Below are 21,887 nucleotides of genomic sequence, written 5' to 3'. Positions count from 1 at the left end.
GAAAGATTAGTGATGTGGGCTGAATAAAACAAACAAGTTTATAGTACATTTATTCATTTAGCAGTGGCTTTTTATCAAAGTGATTAACCCATGAGGAAAATCGCAAGAAAGGTTAAAAATAAGCTTTGTATCCGAGTACAAAGCCCTGCAGTGAGAAAAAGAGAAATAGAGAGACAAAAAGTGAAAACGCAAAAGTGCTGTTTTTATGGTATTTGTTGAGTTTATCAAAATGTTCATATGATAAATATGATGAATAAAGATTCATTTTGAATACTGATACCAGGTTAAGGCAATTTTCAGTACAATTACGCAGTTTAAAGGGGTCATATGATGCTACATGCACTTTTACAAGTTGTTTGAACTGAAATGTGTGTTGGCAGTGTGTGTGCACAACCACCCTAAAATGCTAAAAAACAAAAAAACACCCAGGGTTCTTTTTTTTTTTTTTTTTTTTTTTTTAAATTAAATCTGCTCATATCTTTACACCAGGGATCTCAAACTCTGCTCCTGGAGAGCTACCGTCCTGCAGACTTCAGTGCAAACCCTGCTCCTACACACCTGTCTGTAATTATCAAGTAGCCCTGAACACCTTGATTAGCTGGTTCAGGTGTGTTTGATTGGGGTTGGAGCTGAAATCTCTAGGACGATATAAACGATGTTCTTTGTTGTATTTTCCTGTCAAAATAACGGCGGTCCTTTGAAATTCTTCAGCTTTTAAGAAACCGTTCAGGTTTTCCGTTAGTGGGCGGAGCTAATGAGCAAACGACAATCTCATTGGCTGGCCCTCACCTATTTTGATTTCAGCAAATCAGTTCGAGCGAACGCACAAAACCTGATTAGTATTCATGAATCCAGCAGCTCATTAATCCTTAGTTATTCGTATCATTGTTATCTTACCAGTTATTTTTTTATTTTTTTATTTTTTTTTTTTTACAGATACACTGAATGACCAAAAAAGCACCACCACCCGTCCAGTTAAAATGTTCAGTTAAAATGACTAATATGCATTCAAACATGGTTATCAAGTTTATTTCTAATTACTAAAGTTCTATTATTAAATAAATATTATTATTCTATTATATAATAAATATTATTAAATAATACTTGATTATTATAATGCCTGACTGACTGATTTAAGAGTGTACTTTCATATACTTAAAAACTTCCATTTTACAAACATTATATATTATATATATATATATATATATATATATATATATATACATATACGTATATATATACATATATATGTATACATATATACACACACACACACACACACACACATAAATCTGGCGAGTAAACTAAAACAATTACTGGCGATTCAGATGCCAAGGTGTCTCTAGAGGGTTGCAGTCAATCTGAGCCGCTGAAGACACAGTGGATTACTTGTTTTTGAAGAGAATGTGCCCCCGATCTACATAAATGCATCTATATGTTTGCGCGAATGATTCGTGATCCAGCTTCAGCTAAAGAAAAAGTGAGTGCAAGGTTTTTTTTCATTAATCTTTGCAAATCACCTTTCCTAATAATGTGCCAATTAGCAAGTTTCACAATGGCGGGGTCAGCAGAGCTCATTAACATTTAAAGGAAAATGCTACAAAACTGTGTGCAATGAAAAGGGCTGTTTTTGACAGGGTAAAAAAGGTGTTTTTTACACTACCATTGAGAAATTTTAACCAAACTATGTTACAGACTTCTCATTAAGAACCTAAATAATCATATAAACTTGAAAAATGGGCATCCTATGACCCCTTTAAGCAGTATAATTGAGAGATTATGCCAAACTTGCTTCAAATAATTATCAATTAGCAATGATCAGAATTATGCTAATAATCATTTTGTATAATATTTTTTCATTTATTATTATTGTATGAATTGCATATTTTATAACCTAATCCTTTTTTGTTGTTGTTAATAATTTAGAAATAAAATAATACTGTAAGGAACTGCTGTTAACAATGTCACTCAAAATTATTATTATTATTTTTTTTTAATTCCATTAGGAAATGCACTATTTGATATATATATATTACAATATCTCAAATAACACAACTTATGAGTGATCAAATGAGAACCAAACAGTAGAGCAGACAAATATTAAGAATGAATATGAGAACATTTTGCATATATTTGTGCTATTTTAATGACTGCATGCCACAACCAATGAGGCTGATCACAGTGTATAGAAATGGACACATTTATATGTGCCTACCACCAACATATGTTGTTTTCCCTTCTTTCTTACAACAGTTCCTCCGTTGTCATAGTACAGTAATTGGGAGGATAGGAGAGGAATGTGTGTCCTTACAGTGCATCTTAAGACACTTTGACGATGAGGAAACGTAATCTACGGGATGACATTAACGGAGGAGTGAGCATCTACCTGCCTTTGAGCCCCATGGCAGACAGTGCAGGCTAAGGTTACCGGCCCTCATTCTGATGGTGAAAGGAACACAATCAACCTACTTAATCTCTCACTGCTCTTAAAGGAAGAGGAAACCGATCTGGGCTCCATTCTACAGACAAACCACACAAGAGTACATGGGCTTCATCTTAAAATGGACCTACACATTAAATTACACTCAAGCACTGGAAGCACAGATGGCCTAAATGCAGCCCTTCTCTTCTTTTATTCACAAGGGAAAAAAGAAAGGAGGGAGAGATAGAGGGAACTGTTTTCATAACGGACAGTGTCACCACCCTCACGGCCCTGAGACTCGGAGAGTGAGCTCTGAGCCCCTAAAATTTAAGGCATTAGCATCAGAATGAGGTTAAATACCCCTCTTGCAATAAAACCCCAACAAAAGAACTTCCAGCAATTTCAGCAGTGATGATAAACCCAAGCCTGAGACAGCCATCGCTCTGTGAGAGGGACAAGACCTTACTGTACGCCCTTCCCTCGTACTGTTGGGAGGCTTCTGCAGGCATGAGTGCACTAATAAAGTACGCACCCAATGTCTGCCCATGACCGCCTGGCTTCTAGGACCCCACAGTGAGAGTCCCACCTGTCTGTCTAGGGACAATGGCGGCTGTAATACAATATCTGTGTGTGTGTGTCGCTGTGTGCCAGGAGAAAAGCTGAAGGAGTGGACAGATAAATGACTCGCACACTTGGACGGCAGCCAGGCCCCTGTCCCACCTCAGGAAACCATGTAGAGTGAACCTGTGGCCAGACCGAGCAGAAGACAGAACCCTGATTTAGGATTTAGCAGGACAAAGATAGAGAGAGATATGGCCTATAGAGACAGAATGAGAAGGAAAGAGTGAAGAGACACAGAAAGATTGAGAAAGTTGTACATTTTTATTGTTTTCATAGGTGACTTCACACCTGCTCTGAATTCTGACTTAAGATGCAATGCTGCATAAAAGCTGCACTAAAATGAGAGTTGTGGGAAACTCAGATTTGAGTAATTGGTCCCTTTCAATTCATGATTTATTTTTTTATTTAATTAAACACAATATTTTTCCACCCTGATCCACAAGTTATCATTTCACAAAACTGATGTCATAAGTCACAAAAGTCACCATAAGTGGCATTTCAGATATCTGTCATTGTCTTAACAACCCTTGTTTTTCATAAATAAATAAATAAATAAATGTATTTTAATTTTACTTCCCTGAGAATTCAGTTCCACAACCTATTTTCTATCTCAAACATGTTTTTCATTTTTAAAATGCATCCATTTCATTTGGAACTAAAATTCTAAATATTATAACAATGAATCATCTTAAGTGGGATTTCAGATATCTGTCATTGTCTTTACAACCCTTGCTTTTCCTAAATAAATAAATGTATTTTAATTTTACTTCCCTAACAATTCAATTCTGCAACCAGTTTTCTCAAACACTTTTTTTTATGCATCCATTTTATTTTTAATTGTGCACTTACTAAAATACAAAATATTGTAAAAATGAATGGCAGCATCAGAGTAGCCTTTAACCTCTTTTGTTGTTGTAACATGAAAATTAATATAGTTTTTCATTATAATTAAAATATATATGAACAAAAAATTATTTCATCAAATTGTTTTTGCAATTGTAAATTCTGTCTAAATGCATTTATACTTCATTTCTGCAGCGTTAAACAGTATGTGTGAATTTATGTTTTCATTGTATGCTGCTTGAGATGTACCTTCTGTGCCGTTCTTGCAGTGTAAAGATGGCACATGTTGGCTTTGATTACTCTGCCATGATAACACAAACACACAAAGACAGGCTGAAAAATCTTTCTCCGTGTTTACTCTTTCAATCTAGAGGTTCTCTTTCAGCCAGCTGTGTACACGTCTCAGAGACTGAGACTCTTTCCTCAGGAAATCATGAACCATGAGAACAGAGGGCGGGAGTGAGTTAAGAAAAAGGGAGAAAATACTGGAGTAGTCAGGATGAAAGTGAGGATAAAGGACAACACTAATAACATAGACAAGGAACAGATGAAAAACAAAATGAGCAGTGGATCCATGAAGCACAAAAGACAGCACTAATTGCCTTAATTGTATCCTTTGCTCCTGCACGGCCCACTACTGTCACACTCGCCTGTCACCTGGGAATGATTGACAGGTGGGCAGGTGTGGTGCAGAGCAGGGGCTCGGTCGAGCAGCACTTCAATTGTCCCAAATGTGTCTTTGATCTCCCCTGCGTAGAGCAAAAACACAGCAGGGAGTCACAGCCAGCCCTCGGGGCTAAAGCCAGCCAAGACAATATAGAACAGAGGTGGGTCCGTTACGTGAAGAGGTCACACACTCTGTTGAGAACTACCCGAGGCTCAAACACTGCGTTGAATCCTGTCACATCTCATAACCTTCCTCTTTGATAAACTGAAACAACAGCCACCTGCCTCATTGTTCACTCATTCACACCACACCTCCACAGCTGTATGCACTGCAACACAAATGCAAAAACTAAATAGTGAATAGAATTAAATACAGTCTATTATTACATCAGCCTTTCCTGAGACTGTGTGTTCTTAACCAGACAAATCTGCATAGCATCAATTCACCTGAGGTATTTAAAGCCTTGTTATAATCTTGTTCTCATACACATTCTACCACTTTTGTTAAATGTTCTCATAGAATGACATGAACATAATATAAAACAGTTAACAAAAACCTAAAATAAAGTGGTCTAGATGCACTATGACATACTGACTTGTATAATAGAATATGACTAATACCCTGCAGCATGAGCATAAACACACTTAATGATCAAGCAACAATAAAACAAGAAACCCATCAGTTCCTTCATCTTTTGTGTTTTTAAAATTCACATTCGTATAAGTCTTTATTAATATTATTATTATTATAATAATTTTATTCCCTGCCTTCATTTTGAGTCATTATGATAAACAGTGACCTGGTTATGTGTAGACAATTTCTCACTTCCCTATGGTCTTTTGCACACACACGTACAAAAGACCTTTATATATACAGATGCACTATCATCTCTCTAATGGACTACTCCTACACTTCATCCTGTGTGTGTGTGTGCGTGTGTGTGTGTGCGTGTGTGTGTGTGTGTGTTTTAATTAAATAAATACTTAATCTTTTGCTTCATATAAATCTGTCTGCTTCATAAAAAATAATCAGATAATGTTACATTTCAGTTTAAATCACATTATTAGACACCCATATGTTCTGAGTTTTCCTAAATACAAGGATAAATTACTCTGCACTGAGTAATAATAATTATAATAAATTAGGTAATCATACAACAAATTACAGATATGTGTAACAACTGCAGACAGAGAACATGACAAAACATATTAAAGATTAGCATTTATCTATTTTGTTTTGCACATGAACATCTCTTTAAATGTTCTATTTATTCATACTGCGTATTTATTCTTTCTAAAAGATAATAAATTATAAAGGGGGAACTATTACTGAAAAGTAGAAAATTACATGAATTAAGGGTACACTGAAGAACTGAATTGGATCATTCTGTTTTTCTTTCTTTTCTTTTTATTATTATTAAATTGATCACATATTCAGTCATCAATTATTATTATTATTTTTATTATTATTTATCAAATAAAAGCTAAAAAAAAAAAATTAAAACAGATATGTGTCTCATGGCTCTCTGGTTTAAAATGCAATTTGACAATATCTGATTTTCTTTTTTTTTTTATTCTTCTGTATCGACATCCTGATTTTGACAGCATTATGCTGTTTAATAATGTTCAACAAAATCAACTACTGCAAAAAAAATGAAACAATTAGGTTCTCATGATTTAATTATATTTAATTATAAATAAATGTAGTCGATAAATAGGCCTACATTTGACAATTACATTGAAATTAAAATAATACTAATAAATAAATATGAACTGCATTCGTCCTGGACTCGGGTGTGAATCAAATAACTTTAATGTCAAACACCTATGACAAATGTCACAATTGAGAGCGGTTTCCTGTCAATGGTGTCAAGAAACTGCGCGTGAAGAATCCGGAAGCTGATGAGATGTTCAAACAAAGCGCCTGTCGCGGGTGCTCAAAGCGAGCGCACAGATTGAGAGAGGCGGGGACCCTCTGCCGCTCCCGGACTGTTTGCAAGGGTCATTTAGCATAGCGATCTTGTAAATATTGGGGAATTTAGCCAGCTATAAAATCCGGGGAGGAGGCGGCATGGGGCGAGAGGATGCAAGCCTCGAATTAACAGATCCTGCGTTTCAGGAAGTGCAATGGTGTGTTAAATTAAATGCAGCTGGTGAAAAACCAGGACATATATTTTATTTTAAACGATGAAAGATTGATAGTTATTATTTTTATTTTTAGCCTTTTTTTTATTTTTTTAAAGCCCACTATTCATCCATGACATTCCCTTAAAGGGTTTATATAGGCTATTTTAAAAGTGGTTGAATAATTAACAAGAATCAATCTTAAAATTATAACAATACCGCGATAACAGAATATTTCATGCTTTTGTTGGTGAGGACAAAATCCTGTTAAAGGGCGAAATCCAGTTGCGAAAGTTTGTGCAGCGCAAATTTAATATAAATGGGCTAAATAATATTTTTTATATATATAATTATAAGGTGTACAACATTTACAGTCAGGCTAAATCCAAAATCTCGGGTAACATGAAACAATTCTAGTACTACCCAATTAAAGTAGCTTACACATTTAAAAAATATTTTCAGCTAAAAGCCTATTAACGCAAAGAAAACGGGTTAGCCTACATGAAAAAGTTTTCCTTGTGAGACAGGAACAGTGAACCAATCCATCTAAACAAACGCTGAAAGAAAGGGGCTTCTAAAACGATCGATTGTTTAATTAAAGATGCTGAAACCTGTCAACCAGCAGAATGATGAACTCAGAAATGTGACTTACAGCGGAGCTGCATGTGTTTTAATGAAGCGCTCTGTAATTGCATTTGCACCCTAACGGACGCGGTCTGACACGTTGAAGTTAAATATGTAACCGACTTTGGATTAACATTTCACACGTTTAATGCACTCTGTCGGGAGAAGAAATCCATAGTCCATCAGACAAAGAATTTCTGCCAGAGCTAAAAACAGGATTATCGACTAGGCAAACTCAACATTTTTTAAAATGAAAAATACGTATATCATTTTTAATAGGTCATATGGTTGAATAAACTTAAAAAATGCCATAAAAATAAATCATCAAGACCGACACTCTTTCTTTTGGAAAACTGATGTATTTGATTATTAGAGTAAAGAATTACAGTATCGTAGTTGTTAGTAGGTATTAAACTGTAGAGAAACTGGGCCCTAAAAGATCTTCCAACTTTTCAAGAAAGTGCATGTAACAGTCCATATATATATATTTATATAATATTTATAAAAACACTATCATCATTTGTCCCCTGGCCGAGATGGACCATGTCTTCGAGTAAGACTATGTACAATTGCTGTAAAGGAATTTGTTGCTCCACATCCGAAAGAAAATAATAATAATAATAATAATGTATAGGGCGCGTCAACACGTGAAGTGCAGTAGATGTCAAACAAAGACGCTAGTACCTAGCAGCAGTTTGAAAGCCCAGCAAAACCTCAAAGATCACACAAGGCATTTTTCCCTCCCATTCGTAAGTGTGTGGACCTCTTCATGTCGACATCTAACAACCGTTTATTCTTTGTATCCTATAAGCACAAATAAAGAGTGAGAACTGAATGTAGTAAAAAGCAAAATGAAAATACTAAGGTCTAAATAAACAGCTGAGGTGAAAACTTTTTTTTTTTTTACTTTTCTTTTCTTTTTTTTTACTTTTCTTTTTAACTTCTAAGACAGAGAGAAAAGGACTAACTCATGTCGCTGGATTTATGAAATGTTGATATTTCTCAGAAATCTCAGTTTCTACACAGCGTGTAAACCATCTAGCACAGATAAGTGTACAGTATTTACAGCCTTATGTTGCACTTTTTAAGCTCTAAATCATTACATGAACATCAAGTTTTGTTAACACATACTACAGATAGAAAATAATTTAATGCCATGGTGAAGTCTTCTACCAAGAAAAGCTAAGTGTCAAAAGCACACTTTAAAACACTCATACAGATTCACTCTGCTGATAAAACAGAAAATAACATAAAAACTAAGTAACTGTTAATATTTCCACTTGGTTTTTCGAGCAAGGTTATAATCACTAATAAATAAGCTCCATAAAACTATAACATGTTGTACATTGTACAAAAAAAAGCAAGTTCTTTTCAAACTCGTCTTCATAAAGTCTTAATGGCAAGCAAAAGCAGATAGTTTTTTTTCTTCTTGCTTTTCATTCTTTCTTTCATGGACGCATACGGGAGCATGTGTGTGCCAGTTTAAGAGTGTATATTTGTTCATGAGCACAACAAAAATGATTCTCTAGTTGGTCACTATCTCCTTGTCCTCCATGAAGCGTGTGAAGCGGAAGTGAGTCCCATTCTCGGTGTTGGCCATTTTCTCTAGGCCAGCCAGAGCAGGATTGGGCTCAGAGTTATGCAGCTTTTCCATGCTGCCTGTCAAGCCTCCGATCGGAGAACTGCCTCCATTGCCCACGCTCCCTGACAGTGGAGGGGGCAGGCCTCCATTCTGGATCACAGAGATCTCGTTGGTCTTCATGGCCAGGCCGTTAGAGAAAGCAGCAGCATACTGATTCCAGAAGCTGGTTGGGTCTCCGTTTCCAGCCCTACCAGTTAGGTCCTTTTGGAAGAGCTCAGGGAACTTTACAGGGTTTGCGCCCAGGAAAGCCATGGGACCATCTACTGAAAGCCTGCGACCACGCCGTGCAGGAGCACTGTTCCACATGTGGGTACCCATATGCACCTAGTGAGAGAGAGAGAAAAAAAAGGAAGTGGAAGCAAAGAGATTAAAGAGTATAAAAACAAAGAAGTAGAGCTATAATGTTTAAAATTTGGAACCATTAAAATGAATAACACGTGAGATGATGCAATGGAAAAAGAGGACCAGTATAATAATTAGTATTAAAATAGGCCCACTGGAAGCAGCATTTGTCTAATTATTAAAACAAGGTTAAAATGTTGTAACGTTCACTCAGTGAGAATGGTGGTCTGCATATAAAACAAAGGGCCTTTGGTAGACGTGTGTTCTGAGAAAATTGCACTGTCCACTTTCATTGTGCTGGACAGTATTGTATCTGACAGTTGCCCCCAGTTCACCCTTGAAGCATGCAATACATTCAGGAATGTTCAAAAAAGAACCATTTTTAATTGAACATTGAACATATGAGGTGTACATTTTCTCATCTTTATGCTACTTTTGCTATTTACAAAGCTCAGAAATCATTTAGTTATCCCCCATTCCCTATTTATATGAAATTCATTATTCTTTTTTTATATCAATAATTTTAGTCAGTGAAATCAGACATCTGAAAATTAATTTTCAATTTCATACTTCACTTAAAGAGTACCTACTTATTTATTCAGAGGGAAATTTATAGTTTGATATTTACATTTCTTCCTGAAAATTATGCCTATTGCAAGTCACATTTCACACAAATTAGTGCAATCACATTTCCATATAAAACCCCCAGGATTCTGCTTATCTGTGCACCTTTTTATTTATTGTGATCAAAGATAAACTCTGGAAAAATAGTGAGCGTGCCACTGCTAAGGGTGGTTTCCGCTGGTAACTGTGGTTAAAGCCAGTTAAGTGAAGCATTCTTGGCTTTGTTCCACCAATTTCAAGCTCAGGTTTCAGCCCAATATTCATATTAATTGGATGACTCAACATTTCCACTTCCTCTTTATTATTTCTGTATATTTTCTTTATAATTGTATACTTTCTGTATAATTTCTTTATGCATGCTTGTGCTTTTCACTTTTCCCCCTTATTATTCACGAAGCATTCTACTTATTTTCCCTCATCAATACTTGTTTATATGGTCAATCCCTATTTTGGCTGGCTTTTCACAAAAATTAATAGCAAAATAACATCAAGTAAAAAGTTCAAATAACACATTTCATAAAAACAGAGAAAATTATTTTCCTCTTATATACAGCAGTAATTACCTTGAGATTTCCTTTGGTGGTAAATGCTCGTCCACAGATGGTGCAAGCAAAGGGCTTCTCTCCCGTATGGGTTCTCTCGTGGATTTGCAGGGCACTGGAGGAGGAAAATGTCTTCCCACAAGTGTTACAGTAGTGCTGCTTAGGCGTCCTCCGTGGTGGGGCGGCTGAAAGTACTGGAGAGGTGGAAGCAGATGAGGTCACCAGTGCCGGGGGCAAGTCTTTTACTTCAGGTTGAAGGCCATGCAGAAAGCCGTTGATCTCAGTCTTCATCATTGAGGACAAGGGTCCAACAGATAGAAGCGATGGAGTTGGGCTGGAGGCAAGACTGGTGTTAGGCTCAAAGAGCTGGGAGGGCAAATCTCGCATCTGGTGGGTCAACATATGTTGCTTCAAGTTCCCCTTGGTGGAAAAGCCCCGGTTGCATACTGTACAAATGAACGGTCTCTCTTTGGTATGGCTTCGGTAATGGATATCCAAGGCACTCTGGCAGGCAAACGTTTTGCCACAGATGTCACATGCTGTATTCTTCAAGGTGCCTCGCTCACGGAAGGGGAAAAGCATGCTAAGAGGATCTTTTGATGAGTTAATTGAAGTAAGATCCAGAGCTCCAGGACTGTGAGAATGAGACTGCATGAGACCCGCACTAATGTGGTCCAATGACAATGCCCTCTGCTGCCGGTCCTCCAGACTAGGAGACTTTTGCTGTTGGATAGTACCATTAGAGGGTGATGGAGCTTGCATGGAAGAGGTAGATTCAGAGACAGCTGGACTTCCGGCACTTTGGCTTTCGATGTCGCCTCCAAGAGAAGAGGAGTCATTTGTGAGTCTGTCTCCTTCCATTACTCCGTTCTCTATTAATTTCCCTTGGTCACACTGTTCGTCGTCTTCTTCTACTCCCTGGTTGGCACTCTTCTCCTGGCTCTCCATGCCTAATGACTCCTGTGGAGTAGGGGATGAACAGAGGCTGTCTTGAGATGCATCAACTGACTTTGGTGTGTCTGGAATGCTGCTGTATGGTCCATCCTCGATTCCTTCCATGTTTTCATCAGAGAAGTTGTCAAGATCATCAAAGTTTCTCTCATCAAATGAGCCAGCATCGGATCCCATGGATTCTGGATAGTTGTCAGGAAGAGGGGTGTTAGGGATCTGGCCACCCATGTGCATGCGAATGTGCTGCTGAAGGACCACAGCGTTTGTGAACTTCTTCTGGCAAATAGGACAGGAATGCTGGACCCTCAGTGGCGGCATAGCTCGATGGACACTGTAATGAGTCTTGAGGTTGCCCTTGGTGGTGAAGGCACGACCACACACTTTACATTTGAAAGGCCTCTCCCCGGTGTGTGTGCGGTAGTGCATTTTGAGTGCACTATGGCAGCTGAGAACACGGTGGCAGATAACACACTCATTAGGGTCTGTCACTTTCCTGTCGATGTTCTCAACGAGTTGCTGAAGCTTAGATGTCTCTGAACCTTGGAGAGGATCAAGGAGACCCCCGAAAGGAAACTTAGCTTTGAACTGTTCTGACATCAGGGGCATGAGTGGGTTAATGGCCATTGGAGGGCTGTTGGAGGTGGTGTACTCAATGGTACCCTCCACTGCAGAGCTCATGCTTGTCATTAGACTGGATGAACGGATGTTTTCTTCAACTTTTTCATATGAGGTAGTCAGGGTTGTGCTCTCCCCTTCTTCCAACACATTATCTGTGTTCTTCATGGGTGCATCTGCAGGACCTGAGTCACTTTTAGCAGAATGAGAAGGGCTGCTTATAGCCACTGAGCTATTCTCTTCCTTCTTGATGAATGGAGGCAGGCTTGGTATAGTTGGTGGAAGTAACATGCCAACAGAAGATGTCAGAGTAGACAGAACAGGTTTACTATCGAGCCAGCTAGTCACTGGCTTCTCGGGAGGCATAGACATACCATAGGGAATGCCAGTACTCGTAGGAATATTGTCTAGATGCTCTGGTACAGGATATGGGTTCATCTGAATGTGTGGATACTTCTCTTTATGACGCTGAAAATGAACCTTCAAGTTACCGCGGGTGGAAAAGCGGTTGCCGCATATGTTGCATTTGTATGGCCTCTCACCTGTGTGAGAACGTAAGTGAATCTGCAAAGCACTGTCACTACCAAACACCTTGCCACAAAACCGGCACTTATGCTTGAAAAACGTATCCTCAGAGCTACTCTTCGGTTCAAAAGAAGAGACATTAGGTGGCTTGCCTTTTCTTTGCTGAGCAAGTGCAGCCAGTGAGTTGAGATCTTCAACTGTGGTACCGACACTGGGCAGTGCACTGGAAAATATTGGGTTGCCTGGTGGGGGCTGAGGTAGAAGGGTATTAGCCACAGGATTCAATAGGCTTCCCATTGCAAAGGCTGGTGTGGATGACTTCACCAATGATGGATTTCCCAACTGAGGATGCAAGCTTCCTGCATTACCTGGTCTCTTGTCTGAAGGTGGGGCATTAACTGTAGCTGGCCCTGCTGCTCCAAGGTTTTGAGATGACTCTCCCACACTGGAATTGTTCTGAGGTAGCTGCACAACATTAGCCATCTGTTTCAAACTGCTAATGCTTGCAGACTGGCTAGCTATGCTCTGTGCTAACCCTGCAGCAGCTGCCAACTGTTGAGACAAATGGGAACTAAGAGTGGTTAGTGGGCTAGTACCTGAACCTAAAGTCACAGGGGAAGAACTAGGTGGTGCTTGGAGCTCAGGTGACTGTGAGGCTAGCAGAAGAATCTGGTGACGAATCTGCTCGATGAGTTGTAGCTGATGTATCTGCTGCTGCTGTAGGGCCAAAAGCTGCTCCATGAGGGCTGGCACAGCCACCCTTTGCCCTCCCGCTGTTCTGGTCTCTTGAGAGAACTGGGCCACTGCCACTTTGGTGCTCTGTAGGTTTTCAATAATGACGTTGCTGTTGATCATGGAAAAATTACCCAGCTCAGTCAAGTTACCCAGCTGAGGTAGTGAGGCAGAGATGACAGAGTTCCCCAGATTAGATCCAGTGCTGCCCAGAGCTCCATGGCTGCTTCCAACGCCACTGAGTGGGCTGCCACCTGCCATACGTCCACTTCCATCATTTTGGGGTGCAGAGACTCCTGACATCTCGGTGTCCATGGCCTCCTCTTTGTCAAGTACGTTCTGCTCCAAAAGGTCGGTCAACTCTGCTTGATCTGTGTTATTAGTTGTATCATTCATCTGCTCATCAGGATTATGAGGAGAGGAGCCTGGGGAGAAGGTTCCGGAAGGAGACACTGGATTTTCATTAACAATTAGAACTAATTGATTCTTAGTGCAATTCTTCTGGTGTTGTTCAAGATCCGATAGTTCAAAGAATTCTGCGCAACATCTGCTGCAGACATGGGCACCCGAATCTTTACAGGGGGAGTCGTCCGGGTTGGTCTCTGTGTCCCCTGCAGAGGAAAATAAAAGGGGGGAACAGGGGGATTAGTGATTAGAGATGTTTTGTATCTGAAGAAGCAGCTTTATCTGTTCAAATTCTTTTGTTGTTAATCTTCTCTTAATCAGTTTAATGCTTATCCCCCTCATACGTTCAAAAAACAACCATCAAAAAAGAAACACATACCAAATAACACCAAGAAAGAGGCATCCACACTATGTAGAGCTATGATGAAATAGGATAAGAAAAGAGACAAAATCAATATCACTTTTACAATATTGCTTAAAAGTGATCTTTGAAGATGTGTATCAAAGTCCCATCAATTCAACCACCTTAGGTAATCATTTTCTTCAGATAATCCATCAAAACATAAAAATACTATGAACTGAGAACAATGGGCCCTAATGAAATTTCATAGAGGGCCATTGATTTCCAATATTTCATACTCCTCAATGTCTACATGTCCACTAGGCACAAATCAACCATTTGAAGGACTTATTAGACTTTCAATTTGCTGTCAACTTTGCTCATTTTCAACCAACTGCAGGCATCTTGGACAGGTTATCCCTGTCACTAAACTAATTTGTATCCAGTCAGCCTGCAATCAGGATCTGACAGGAACAAGTAAGCCTTTGGCATTCAGATGGCTACGCACTCTACAGAAGCACAGAAATTCACTCATACCAATCTAAGCATGAATGAAGTAATTGCATGATCATCTTAATACAGAGAGTGGTTTTAAAATGATTTGGAATACTAAATTATTCAATCAGTAGGAACATTTGTAACTAGTTTTAGGTGATCGTTTATGCAGCATTATCAATGCAAGCATTTGAATACAAAAATAAAATAAAAATAAATAAATAAATAAAAACTAAACAATTACTGAACATTTGGCTAAGTAAGAAACTATTTGCTTGATTAAACAAGTGTAAGTTTAAGTGTACAGTAATAATATCACATGCCAGAACACATGCTGATTTTTTTATTTATTTATACAGTTGAACAGGTTAGGACTTTTTCTTGAAAATGAACCATAAGCATTTGCAAAAGAAAGCAAGAAAAACTGTTCAGTTCCCTCCCTCCCAGCCCTTTTAGGGCTGTGGCCTTTCTCTAGTTTCCTCATTCTTTCTCACCCCACCTCCTCTCTTTTTGTCCCTCAAAAATCATGCTGTTTAACATACAACATAAGTTGATTTACAAATTGCAATTCTCTATGAGTCCCACTCATTGTGGGGCTTCGCTCTCAACATTTTCATCATCGTGGAGATTCATTTGCAAATGAAACCCCTGCAAGAAGTGTGTCCCAGCCCTGTGGAGAGACAGGATGGCTCCCCATTGTTCCCCAGCATGGGAGTGTCAGAGCAGGGGAGAGGGGCGAGGGCCCAGCCTGCTCATCACGGCTGGCTCTAAAGCAGATCCTGTTTAATTCAGAGATTATCTTCCCCCTGTGTCTCTCTGAGCTGGAACATCAGATAACGTTAAAGTTGCCATGACAGTAAAGCCGTGTCTCACACAAACGATGTGTTGCCCAGACGTGAAAAAAAGTCAACTTTTTTGATGAAAAAGTTTTAATATTAAAAGTCCGTTGAGGTGAGCCTAATGAAAGGGTAAAACGTGAATAGTGTGGGGGTAGTTGAGAAGATCACTTGAGTAGTAATTAAGGATTGATGTGTAAATCATATCATACTGCTTATTGGAACAAATAATTTTGTATATATAATATAATATAATATAATATAATATAATATAATATAATATAATATAATATAATATAATATAATATATTGTATTATTTAAAATAATAAAAATAAAAATGCACACTGTTGCTTTTTATTTACAGTCATATAATATAATGACATTTCAGTCCAAAAATGAAACCACTTAAATTTATTCAGCGCAACCTGTTGAAGATCTTTGTTTTTGGTCAGCAAATTTTATTAAATTCATCTGATCACAAAATAAAAATACTAACAAAATATTTTTTCTCTCTTCCTCAGTAAATATGTACCGCAAGAGACTTACTAAAATATGAACAACAGCAAGTCTTTGGAAAGAATAAAAAATAATAATTAAAAAAGAGGGAAAAAACAATGTAACTTTTGGATATGTATCCTTACAAATACATATTCAAAAGTTATATCACTGTGGACTATTCAAATTCACACCTATAATTATTAATTTCATTATAATATTTAGAGATTTAAACAGCAACTTGTTTTCTTAGAAAATACATATTCTAGAAGGTAGACATTTTAACTATTAATTTCCAAACAACGATTTGACGATCATCAAATGACATGTGAAGTATGAAATAAATTCTTATGACTTTCCAATGAGACATTTTGACACAACCTCTGACCTGTAAATAAAGCATGCGCTTTATTCTGCATGTAAACACTGCATGGTACAAATCTAATACATAAATTAATTAATTAATAAAAAAAAAAAACATCTGCATGCCCAAAAATAAATAAAATAGCATTTGAACAAATTAATTAATAAATTAGCATTTTAAATAATTATTTTCAGTCTAAAAAAAAAAAACAAGATAAGCAAACTGAAATTAATTTAATTATACTCAAACGACAATGTGCAATGGGCAGCTTACAAAGCCAGATGTGTGTCTATACGTAGTCACTCTAAAGTACATGGAAAGCAAGAAACGACGCTAGTTTGTGAAAGCTATTGTACACTGTGCACGGCTGTGTGCTGAGCTGTAGATTAGTGAGGCAGAGCTAGTTTTGATGAGAACCGTTCTATGCAGTGTGATGGCTTTGGGTCATCGTCAGCATGCTAGAGAGCAGGTCAAAGATCTCATCCCAGTCAAATCAAGACAGGAAAAAGAGAGAAAACTGGTGAAGTGGTAAGTAAAAAAAGAAAAAAGAATGACTAGAAAAAAAGAGAGGATAAACATACATGAGAAATATTTGTAATGTCTACGTTACTTTTCTCAGCTGCAGGCGCCTTGCTAGTTGTGACTTCGAAGAGTGAGTTACCGTTCACTCAGAACCTCCTTGTGTGTCCCTTACTATCTTCCACCCGCCCTCAACTTTCCTGCTTTCCCTTAGCGTCCCTCCCTCACTTTCTCTCTCAAGCCATAGAAAACTTCCTACTGAACACTAGATGGTGTGCCTGGGAAAGGCTTCTCTGCTGGTCACCGAGCCCTCATCCCCAATTCTTATGACTTGCTCTTAAAAGGACGAGTATGAGAGGAAACTTGAGAATTATTATTATTATTTTTTTAAATCAGACGTTGAAGCCACTTCCAAAACTTTCACTACATAAACACTGACAAAATGACGACATACAAAATCCCTGTTGTTTGCGATGCTTGTGTGTGTTTTGGAGGGGGGGACCTCCCTGACAATCTCTCTGGGTGGGTGTGTGGCAAATTTGCTGAGGTGAAAGGGGAAAGCAGCCACATTGATCTCAATCCACATCACCCCCCACCTTCTCAACCACACACACACACCAGAAAAAAAGTAAGAGTCCCTGTTTGGCTGGCTATAGCACAGCATGGTGGAGGTCAGAGACATGGTACACATGAACAAACCGTGACCTGATCTCTCATCGCCTCCGCACAGAGGAAGCCTGGCAAAGGTTAAAAAAGCTCTACATCCCACCCCCAGTGACAGGCCAACAGGGACAGACTCCTCACCTCAGTCTAGCCGTAATACTGCTTTCTAATTCCTCACACAGGCCGCAAAGCATAGGGGGGAAATTAGCCTCTCTGCTATTCTCAAGTGAGAAGACACCAAGTTAGTTTATCTGTATTTATCAAGACCTGGTTTACACAAAAGGTTAAGGAAAAAAGTTACCAAGCAATGCTTAAGACATGAAGACAGCAATACATTTCTGACCTGACATAGCCTACAGGTTAAGCCTTTGCCTCTTGCTTTAAATGAGCTGTATTTGGCGAAAATGTGAACTTGGTCAGCAGACAGCGGTTGACAAACACTTCCATTCACTTCTTTATTAAATTGAAAAGGGAACATCAAGCTATGCCATGATTTTGAAAATCTGTTTTCTTTTCCATTTCTGAAATTCTAGCAGTAATCATATAAAATTTACCTGCCTTTGCACGTCAGTCGCCAAAGAACTGCTTATGTAAATCTGGGCCTGTTCTCGTATTAATTTTTAATAACAACGAGCTGATTTCTGAATATCGTTCTCTACGAATTAAAAGGGAATAGGCTATGCTACAATAAGGGGATGTAGGCCCAGTATTGCATCTCAAAACATAGAACCGCGAAAATCAGTATTTAAAAAAAGAAAGAAAAAACATAGACTATAACTAGGGGAAAAACGATTATCACTTATATATTTTTTTCTTCTTCTTCTTTTTTTAATATAACCAAACATAAACACATTGTAAGTTTAAGGAACGCATATGAAACTGAAGTTGTGACATCTAGAAGCAACTGGTGTCTATAGCGGCCCATGATCTGCAACGAAAAGCAGTTTAGTTTTATTTTATTTATAACCTCAGAGATCAAATGAATTAACGTGAAGAGGAGGAGCGTAAAATAACGTTGCTGTTTACTGCAATATTAAAGAGCTAATAATCGTGTTGTGCCAGTTACTAATCTTTATGTTAGCCTACATATAGAAACATGAATTATAATTAATTTTTCTGTATGTAGGCTAACAAAGATTGCCGTAGAACGGTCATTTAATGAACGGTGTGCTCTATTTCTATAGCCAACTAACTTTCCTTTTTGCGTTAACAGTGGGCTATAAGTAGGTCACTTCTGTTAATTCGTCACATGTTCCACATCGGAATATTGAAAATGGATTTAAGCCGAATAAAAAATAAATTGAAGAAAATTATTTCTATCTAGTTTAGATATGAAACAAAATCCTTACCTCTTCAAATGTCCCATTCTAATCAGAAACATGATAGCCTACAAAACGCTGAGTGAAGCATGAGATAGGACAATTCCTCCGAAACACCACGTTTTACGGATCAAGACAAGTAAGACACTTTCCTGATCAGAATGTTCAGTAGGCTGTGCTCTTTAAATTCTTTTTATAGCTCGATGGGACGTGAGACGGCCTTTGATAAATGCAGCTTAAAAGTAGTAAAACAAGAATAGGCTTAAAATGTGAAGTCAATGACTGTTACAAAACCTAGTCACCGCCTGCCTGACTTCAGAAACAGAAATGTTGAAACACTAAAAACTATTAAATTAAATGTCTACATTTAGTAGGAGAGCATTTTAGTGGGGAAGAAGAAAAAAAGGATCATTCATGTAGAATTTGACTTGTTGCAGCCTGTCGTTATTTTACATGTGCAAAGAAAATTCTATTATAAATTAATAAATATTTTGCACTCATATTTGTATAGCTCGAAAAACATATGTGTAGTAGCTTAAATGTAGCTACGTTTTAAAAGATGACAAGGCACTGTATGAAAGATGAGTTTGGTCAGTGTGTGTCGGAAACTAGCTACATGGAACGAGCTACTAGTAAGTCATCTCTTGATCATAAACCTGAATTAAAAGCAAACGAACGAGATTACATATTGGTGTACGTTTTCGATACCCTTCTATTGTATAAGAAGGTATAGCAAAATTAATATGACGCAAAAAGTTTAAATTAGGCTATAAGTGTGAAGTCATAATGGAAAAGCTCGATTAGCCTATACATGAGATTTTGTGATTTCGTTGTCCGATCGCCCGTAACTACATGCTACTCAGTTCGATTGTGCTTACTCTTTACATAATACAGTTTCATAAGAGTTGGAAATACTGGGGGGAAATATTTTTAAGAAAAGAAGTTTCGCCGACGTCTCCTCCACCTCTAAGGTCGAATGACATAATTTTCGATAACGGAGTGAGATATAGGCACAGCTGGTCAGTGAGATAGCATGGTGTAAAACTACATACAAAAGAAAAATATTCGTTTCATATTGTTTCTGTCTGGGTTTTGGCGCTGCTGAAGTCTAGAGATGCAATATCCTACAGAAGAGGGGAGGAGGAGGAAAAGCTGAAGCCATATGAATCCCCACTTGTGTGGGCAACTTAAACGGGCCAGAACAAAACTAATTCTATTAGCTTTAACTTTCACCAAAAAATACTGCTGAATTTTGTAAAAATCTTTCATAATAAAATGAAACTCGAACTTCGCCTATTACAGCCTACTTTCCTTCATAAGTCAGCTTGAGACCAACTTAAACACACACACACAGACACACACACACGAGAATGGTAGGCAATAAAGGGATTCTTAGAAGAATCACACAGACCTAGATTAAACGTGTTTTTGTTTTAACGCAAAGTGATAATTTCGAGTGGTCTAAAACTTTTCAGCTGTAGCTACTTAATAGACCTCTTACAGCGAGTCCCTTCAGTAGCACAAATAGACAAGGAATTGATACATTTATATAGGCTGAGTTAAAAAAAATGGGGAGGCACACTATAAATATGTTAAAACAAAAATAATCAAAATAAAAGTAGAAATCTCTTCTGGTAAAAAGTGCAGCGCGAGTTTATGTGTGTAATAAGGGCTTGAACTCACCATTGTGCTCGGTTAGGACCAGCTGCGAGTCGGTCTGGAAATGCTGCGGCTTCGCTTGTTTCCTCCGCGACATGCTGGCTCACGCATCAGCCACGAAAGAATAAAAAATTACTATCAAATCTGCTCAAAATTACGGAAATCGAGCCCATCCACCGCGCATGTGTCCTGTTATGATTATCAATAATGCCTCGCGATTAATCATGGGAGGGAGGGGGGAGGGGGGGTCCTCTGAAAGGCGATTGGCACCTTGCCAGCCCCCTATTCAAATGAAGTCTCTTTAATCAATTAGCCGCTGATTTGCTGGGGACTCTTGTCTCTCTTGCTGCTCCCACCCAATGAGTTGATCCGTGTGGAAGAAAGGCTGGATTTTCCAACTCCCTTTAGATACAGTTTAACCCTTCTTAGCAACCATCTGGTGGCTACGTTAGAGCTTAACTTGGCCACTACAGGAATGTCAATTTCTCTTTGGAAAAACCAACCGTATCTTTTGATCTCGCTGGGCATCAAACTGATGCTCAAAAGTTGCAATTCACCAAAAAGTGTCCGGATTGCCAAACTCTCTGTCAAAGGTCTTCCACAGCCTTTTCATTAGCTTGACGTTGCAGAGCGTATCGCGTATCCTCGTTTGTGATTGGCATTAAAGTTGTTGTAATTCAGCCCCTGGACGATTGCAAGCGCACCGTTTCTAACCAAGTCGTTCTTTCCTCAAGGCAGCGGTGTTAAAAGTAGGTCGGTCAACGGAGTTTCGTGCGTAATGGCAACTACCGGCGTCTCGAAAGTCCAAAGAATGTATCAAATGTCCCAAATCAGATTCATCTGATTATTGCCGAACGGGATCAGTAACACGTTTTCATCACACGCCGCATTCAGCGAACAAACAAACTTTAAGGGCCCATGCAGAACGGTGAGAAATCCTCAGCCCCACCCCTCTGTTATTCTATTGGCCACTGCTCTGTTCTATCATAACTCGCGCTCTGTGTCCCTCTCAGTCTCGCACCCACCTCTCCTTCCCACTCTCGCTCTCGCTCTCTCACCGCGCGACTGAGAGCCAGAGGAAGCGCTCGGACTTCACAGCGAACCGCTTCGGCTGTGCGAATGCATCAAACTAGCCTGTTTGAAAATAATGTCGCAAAACAATTTTAGCTTTTTATTTTTCGAGGCGGTGACCGAGAAAACAGTCCTCATCCAATAAATCTTCAGTGCTAAAATGTTAGAAGTCGCACAAAAGTGAAAAGTCTGGAAATCATCAAGAAAAAGTCCTTGGAAACAAGTATATTTAGGAATCGATTTAATCTGGATTAAAAAAAAAAAACGAACTCTCTTTAAACAGTTTGCTCTTTTGACGGGGAAATGTGCCATGTATTGTCAAAAATCAATTTGGATTAAACATGACAAAAATACATGACCTATGATATAAGAGAAAACAATACGAGAAACTTAATTTGCTTAAAACAATTCCTCAAGTGCTTTAGCTCATAATAGGCAAATTATCTG

General features: G+C 38.4%; 1 protein-coding gene across 3 annotated transcripts; it reads right to left on the bottom strand.

Annotated features, from left to right (window-relative positions):
* Positions 1-7,643: 7,643 nt before the first annotated feature.
* Positions 7,644-21,265, bottom strand: LOC109071965 (sal-like protein 1). Of its 3 annotated transcripts, XM_042727888.1 has the most exons (4): positions 20,394-21,265; positions 14,058-14,096; positions 10,472-13,884; positions 7,644-9,266 (listed from the first exon to the last, which is right to left on the bottom strand). In XM_042727888.1, exons 1-4 carry the CDS (start codon positions 20,464-20,466, stop codon positions 8,826-8,828), a joined length of 3,966 nt encoding a protein of 1,321 aa, XP_042583822.1. In that variant the 5' UTR covers positions 20,467-21,265; the 3' UTR covers positions 7,644-8,825. The 3 variants fall into 3 exon arrangements, with proteins under 3 accessions (XP_042583822.1, XP_042583823.1, XP_042583824.1); XM_042727889.1 differs by lacking the exon at positions 14,058-14,096 and having other exon boundaries at positions 20,394-21,264; XM_042727890.1 differs by lacking the exons at positions 14,058-14,096; positions 20,394-21,265 and adding an exon at positions 16,820-20,348.
* Positions 21,266-21,887: the final 622 nt, after the last annotated feature.

The sequence above is a fragment of the Cyprinus carpio genome, chromosome B7, assembly GCF_018340385.1.
Source record: "Cyprinus carpio isolate SPL01 chromosome B7, ASM1834038v1, whole genome shotgun sequence".
NCBI lineage: Eukaryota > Metazoa > Chordata > Actinopteri > Cypriniformes > Cyprinidae > Cyprinus > Cyprinus carpio.
Note: the sequence above shows the minus strand (reverse complement) of the source record. Positions and strands in the feature narration are given on the sequence as shown.